The 6,748-nt window shown below is 33.7% G+C and overlaps 1 protein-coding gene across 1 annotated transcript; it reads left to right on the top strand.

Annotated features, from left to right (window-relative positions):
• The first annotated feature begins 5,486 nt into the window (after positions 1-5,486).
• On the top strand, positions 5,487-6,332 carry LOC18588311 (acyl-CoA-binding domain-containing protein 3-like). Its single transcript, XM_018127076.2, has 4 exons — positions 5,487-5,619; positions 5,755-5,872; positions 5,959-6,021; positions 6,118-6,332. The coding sequence occupies exons 1-4, from the start codon at positions 5,608-5,610 to the stop codon at positions 6,189-6,191; spliced, it is 267 nt and encodes an 88-aa protein (XP_017982565.1). The 5' UTR covers positions 5,487-5,607; the 3' UTR covers positions 6,192-6,332.
• The last annotated feature ends 416 nt before the right edge of the window (positions 6,333-6,748 follow it).

Below are 6,748 nucleotides of genomic sequence, written 5' to 3'. Positions count from 1 at the left end.
TTAGTTCTATATTCTCCAAATATATATCCCACCTTTTTTACTTTTTTTTTTCTTTTTTAATTTCGTTTTGGATTCAGTGGGGGACGGGATTGCTTTCTGTGTTTTTGCTCAGATCCGGGGGCTGGCATGACGAGTTTGATTGGAGCTGGTTCATTATGAGCCACGTGGCATTTGAACAGTGATGGAAATTTGCCATCTATGCAGGAGGCCCCACAATCCAAGATATCTTAAACAACTTTATATTCATGTTTGTTTTGGTAGATGAGAGATCTCTATATAAATTATAAAATAGAGTTTGATCTTTGATGTCATTGTTTTTGTGTGATTGTTTAGTATTTGTTGAAGGAACATGTTTTAACGTCGTTTTCAGCCTTCTCTTTCTTTTTTTTTTTTTTTTTGCCCCTTTTCTTGGTTTGGTGTGGGATTTGGTTATTCCAAAGATAATCACCAAATCAAAATGATTTTTGTGAAGAACGTCACTATATTGTCCAAACTCCAATAGGAGTCCCCTATCCATAAATGGGAATCACATAAATTTCTTTAAAATTAAGAAAAATTTAATTTTTTCCTTCACTCAAACTTATCTAAACTATATTGATTTGTAACTACATAGTTGCTTTACATTTAACACTCGTCCCTTGATATTTTATTATATTTAAAGGGTATTTTTTATATTTTTATTTATTTTTTCTCCCTTCTTATTGATTTTTTGTTTTTGGTTTATTTGTCCCGTGTCTCTTTATTTTCTTCTTCTCTTTCATTATTCTCTCGGTTTCTATTTCTTGGGTTCAATCGGTTGAGGTATTTGCATTATTCCCCTTCGATTGTGTTGTTTTTTGGATTTGGAGTTTCGCATGGCAACTGCAACAGAGACAATTGCTTCAGATATAGAGATTTGGTTTTCCAATGAAGTTGTAGAGAAAGGGAGAAAAGGTGAGTCAATGGAGAGAGAGTGGATAAAGAAAATAGGCTAAGTTTTCTAAAGAGGGTTTTTATAAGTAGCGAAAACAACGTCGTTTAGTAACCAAAAATAAGAAGGGAAGAAAAAGAGAGGAGCGGTTGAGTTTTTATTTACGCGAAAACGACAGCGTTTCACCAAGATAGCAAAAATAAAATTGTTAGCTCCAAAAGTTGCCTAAAAGAGTTATGCACATTTTTTGCTTTATTTGGTATTTATTTTTTTCTTTATTGTTAATTATGTATTTTTTTTAGTAATAAGAAAATATAAATAATGAAATAATAATATGATTTTAGATTTTTTTAATTTTCTTAGAATTAGTTAATTGTTTCAGAATAAAAATCAATTAGAAAAAAAAGAAAAGGATTAGGTTACAAAAAATGAAAAATTTTTGATTTACTTTTCTATTTTGATTAATGGACTCAAAACTGCTACTAAAAACCTCTAGATAATGGGAATGTGTTATGATATTATCTACAACTATTATTATTTCCCCTACAATGTTGTTGAAAAATACTTTGTTACTCAATTTATTGTTGAAATATATTATTAAATTATCTAACTATTTCAAATGATCTTCTGATATTCAAACTATATGTCGAACTCAGGTTGAAAACTAGTTACAAATTAAAAAACAAACCAAAAATAATTCTACACGCCTTTCATGTTACAAACCAAAAGCAATTTTGTTTTGTAATTGCTATACACATGGGTTAATTGTATCCTTCTTTATTACACGAAAAGAGATATTGTTTGAGATCAAATATAAATTTTTTTTTTTTTTTTTTGGTTTTCGATGGAATGGATTTAACATCGAGTTATAATAAACATGGATCTTTTAGAATGAGCTTTGTTGATTGAATAGTATTGTCTTGATCTTATTTGGTGGTTGTAAGACATGATTGCTTTGGTTAATGTTGACTAATGATGAATTTTGAGACGTGGGGATATGTGGTAATTTATTTGGGTTAACTTTTTCAAACTTGGAAGCTAACGCATCATTCAATAGCAAAAACATTTAAAGTTCTCTTTGGAAAAACCTATGCATAGCGACTCCGTTAAATTTTTATAACATGTACCGAATCAAGACTTTACACATGCAAACAGCAGTTTGGTCATGTTTTGGTTGAATTTTAGTTGGTTCAATTGGTTTGATTTTATGAACATATCTCGCATTACTTTCTCAAATTTTAAACACCAATCATGCGTACTTGCATTAACTTTTCCTCAACCGCAAGGCAAAAATACTTGGACCATTATGACTTGATATTTCTCAAATTTTTGTGTTGACTTTTTTTATTTATTTTTTAATGAATTAATGATTCTATATCTAAGATATTTGATTATTAATTTATTTATAATTGTGAAATATTCATATAATCTTATAACACGAGCTTACTTATAATAATAATAATAATTCAACTTCACATCATAAATCATAAGAAAGTAATGAATCGTGACCAACATACAACCTAATGAATAACAAGTATATAGAAAGAAATTGGTATTGTTGTTCGTGGAAACTACTGAAAGGAAAAGTCATGAAACGTTGGTTTGTAGTTGTCAAGGAAGATTTATTATTCCAAGCATTCAATACAGGGTAGGATAAATTGAAAAGATCGACATTTAGAACCATTCCGCCAAATGATGAAAACGATTTCACTATTACTAATAAATATCAACCAATTTAAACTAAAATTTCAACGTTAGAAAAGGAATGTGAAGGGCGACGTACGTGTATTTAGCGATGTAAAAGAGGTTGGGTGGGGCGTGGCATAATGGTATAGGCCTGCCCCAAGTCCGCCCGCGGATCTTCGTTTCGGCCGAGAATGGGAAGTTCGATACAATTTAAAATGCCCAACAATAAAATCTTACGAACAACTGTTCTGAGCGAATCAAAGACAGACGCGTGTCAGGTGAGGCTCGGGAGATCTAGAGGTTCGTATCCGAGTCTATCCAGATTCCCGAGCCAAAGCCCATAAATTGGTTGTTTTTCAGCTGGTGGTGGGGCCATGCTAAGGGAAGGGTCCCACAGCTCCATCACGCCCTATTAGGAGTAGTAAAAAAAAAAAAAAGGAGAAGGGAGGATAAAGATTATAAAATTATAGGGGGACACGAAATCCAACGCTGATGTTTTTGCGCCTCCGGCCTCATTCACGAAATACGGACGCACTTACATTTGCCTCGTCCCCTCTGTCATCATTCCAGCATTTATGGCTACTAACTCACTTTACCTATATCTCTGTATATAAAATTTGAAATTATTTTTTAAAAATATATTATTATTATTATTATTAAACCACATGTTGAACTGTAAACATATTATTATTTATAATTTTAAACTAAACAAAGAAGGAGAAAACAAATTATGGTCAAGCAGTGAACTATAATAAGGGAAATATGAATGATTTTATGATAAAGGCATAATTATAGTAATTTAATATCACGGGTATATCACGTACAAACATTTCACTTATTGATTAAAATATAATTTTATTTAAAAAATAATAAAATTCAAATCTTCATTTTCTAAATATATTTAAAAATACGAATATATTGCTTTAAAGAATGTTAATGTTACATTCAATCTACTACTATAAAGGAGAGAGACATTTTGGTATACACTCTTAAACTACAGGTTGCAATCCAACACGAATTTACCTATGGATCATGGAGTAAGACATGAAATCTTCTTACTTGTTTATATATATGTATTTGTTTAGTTTTTCTTCATTTTCCTGTTCCTTTTTAATATTTTAAAATTTTGAAGTGTTTGACATAAAATCAAGACTCACCCTGGTGTGTTCAAAAAGCACAAAGTAATTTGCCAAAAATATCCCAATTTGTGACCAACTTCCTGTTGAACATGAAAGGTTAGGTTTATTCGTACTACTTACAATTGAATGTGATTTTTGTCAATCACCCCTATTAAGATAAGAGGTTTTACTTATGACCTGTTAATGGAAAAGCCTTCTTTGTAAATCCCGAACAGAAGAAAAAAAAAAAAGTTACTGTATACTTAAATTTAATTCGGGCCAACAGAAATCCAATGGGTCAACCTCAACCAATTATTTTTTTTTCTAGTTAATAATTGACGCAAATAGCTTGTCTTATTGGATAAATACACCGTCTAAGGACTGAATTGGAAGCACAACAAAGTTGGCAGTGATGTTAATGCACCGCATAAACCGATAAATACTACTTTGATACAATGAATTAGCTAAGCATGAAATTAAAATTTGACAATACAAAGCTTAGTACTAATGAGTAATTAATATTTAAAAATTCTTGGCTGTCATACGGCTCATGCATTCATCAATCTTAAAAAATGAACAATTATGTTATAAGTCAACAAAATATTAAACGACATAAACCCATCAAAATTGACTTATCGTAGGAATCATGGGCCAGTCCTATTATTAATAAAGCGATCGGGACTAAACTCAGGGTAAATTTTAATAAAGCAAGGAGAATCTATCCGGGCCATAGGGTTCTTAGAACAAAGCCGTTTCCCTTTCTTGGTTGCTTCGTGGCTTTAGAAAAAAAAATAAAGAAAAGAAAAGCATAATACAGTACGCGGCCGTGCACGATACGCACGATTCGGGAGGCAGCTAACAGGTCCCAAATGCCCTATGTTTTGATCTGGTGTGGTTGTTTGAAATTGTTTAATCACAATTTAAAACCCCAATGATTTCAATGATTATCTGTAATCTCCATGGTAGGTTGCCTGTGTGGGAGACAATTTGACGGCAATTGTTTCAGTTGCCACCATTAAAGTTGCTCTTATTTTATTATTCCCCATTATTAACCCATACACGTTTTCATTTCCTAAAAAAACCCACATGTCCTTGCAGTAAAAATCATGGAAGTGGTGATAATCTAGAGTATAGCAACTGGTACTGAAAGGACAAGCATTTGAATGCAAGTGGGCTCCCACGTGGGGATTGTGGTGAAGTCTGGGAAAGAAAATTAAAAAATTGAATGTGACGAAAGAGAGCAAGTGGGCGAGGATGAGCCCCAAGATGGGAGCAGCTTCGTGACCAGAAAATGTGACGCCACTTATTGCCAATACGGTTCTCCATCCGACAGTATTTGGGTTGGATTTTGTTCACTCTGCCATACTTTTGTTCAGTTTGCCCTGTGTAAATGTGTTTGGTCAATTCATCAAATGAAAATCTAGGAATTCCCAACTCTGCTGTGTTTTCATTTCACCCTTTCGGTTGCCAGAGTTTTACTTCACCTTCATAACCTTCAATTTTTATATTTCACCCGAATAAAAATTCATGGTGGATAAATCAGAGGAGAAGGATGATTATGTTCCTTCGATTGGGACCATGACATTTATTCTTGACAAAACTGTTACTACTATTAAAGAGGAGGCAAGGAGCAAGTAGACCTAGTCAATTTACATGTGGTCCATAAATTTCGGGTTCCACGTGGCAAAACTAGAAGGGAATACCATGTTCTTTCTTGTGTTCATCTACATTTATACGCTCTTAAGTCTGTTGCATGATCATTTCTACAAGAAAGATTTTCCTTGTTAATCCCGCCACTCAGGGCCCATTTTGCCATTTATAGCAGCTAAGCTTCATGTTGGCTTGAGAAAGGTCGTCTACACCTTCCAGGCAATAGACAGTCCACAACGAAACATGGCATTGCAGGTAGCATTATCTTTTCCTTCTCTTCCACCTGAGGGCTGATTTTTCATTTTCTTTTTACTTATATTCTCCTTCTCATTGCTGTCAAGTCCCATTTCTAACAAGGTTGCTTTTTCTACACAAAAATATGTGGTATAGGAGGAGTTTAAAGAGTCTGCTGACAAGGCTAAGGCCTTACCTCCGACAACGAAAGATGCAGACAAACTGATTTTATATGGGCTTTACAAGCAAGCAACAGTGGGGAATGTTAATACCGGTATGTAAATCTCATTCCATCCTCTCTCTGGTTGCTGTTGCCGAGTGTTGCCTGATAGGTGTACTATATCATTATTCACCTTGCAGACCGTCCGGGAATTTTCAGCCCCACAGACAGGGCTAAATGGGATGCATGGAAAGCAGTTGAAGGTATAGAAATGGACAAAAAAAAAAAAAAGACAAATGACGTGCATGGTATCCTTAATCTTATCTTAATCTAAGAAATGCTGAATGTATGTTATACAGGGAAGACCAAAGAAGAAGCAATGACAGAATATATCGCAAAAGTGAAGGAGCTGCAGGGAGCAGCTGCTGCATGAATGACCAAGCTTTGCAGCCAACCAAGTTTCAGTTTTGCTATTGTAATCAGTTTCCTTCTTCCTCGTTTTAGAATTGATGTTAAATCTGGTTGCATTTCTGGTGTTGAACAATAATAATAATAATAAGAAGAATCAGGTCCATACAGACTCCATCTTTCGGTAATTAAAAAACTTGCAATATTCATGTTTCTTCAACTCGTGTCGAGGTTTTAATTCTGGATCTACCCTATCCTTGATATTGCTAGCGCAGGAATTAAATAATTTCTCATGGTTCATATATTTTATCAAAATTGTCACCAGAAGACAAGCATAGACAGAAGTGAAACTGAAGAGTAGAATGCTATGAATAGTCATGATCAATTGTAAGAATGGACTGATCTCAACCATTTCCTAGATTTAAATGTAGAGGAAATGAGCTGAATGAAACTTACGGTGGACAAGTTCATTGTACAACAAACTTCCTTGTCGTTAGGACTGAGTTTGCAATTATTAAGATGACCTGAGTTGATATCAGTCGGCCAAAACTAGTGAAATCAACACGCAATAATGAACAAAAA

This window comes from Theobroma cacao, chromosome 9, assembly GCF_053813885.1.
Source record: "Theobroma cacao isolate CCN51 chromosome 9, ASM5381388v1, whole genome shotgun sequence".
NCBI classification, from domain to species: Eukaryota; Viridiplantae; Streptophyta; class Magnoliopsida; order Malvales; family Malvaceae; genus Theobroma; species Theobroma cacao.
The sequence above is the reverse complement of the archived record's forward strand: the minus strand, read 5'-3'. Positions and strand labels throughout refer to the sequence as shown.

Bases quoted from the DNA above. Each gene is read 5' to 3' on its own strand.
- LOC18588311 (XM_018127076.2), top strand. The intron at 5,873-5,958 runs GTATGTAAATCT...TTCACCTTGCAG, and splicing joins AGTGGGGAATGTTAATACCG to ACCGTCCGGGAATTTTCAGC. The intron at 6,022-6,117 runs GTATAGAAATGG...TATGTTATACAG, and splicing joins TGCATGGAAAGCAGTTGAAG to GGAAGACCAAAGAAGAAGCA.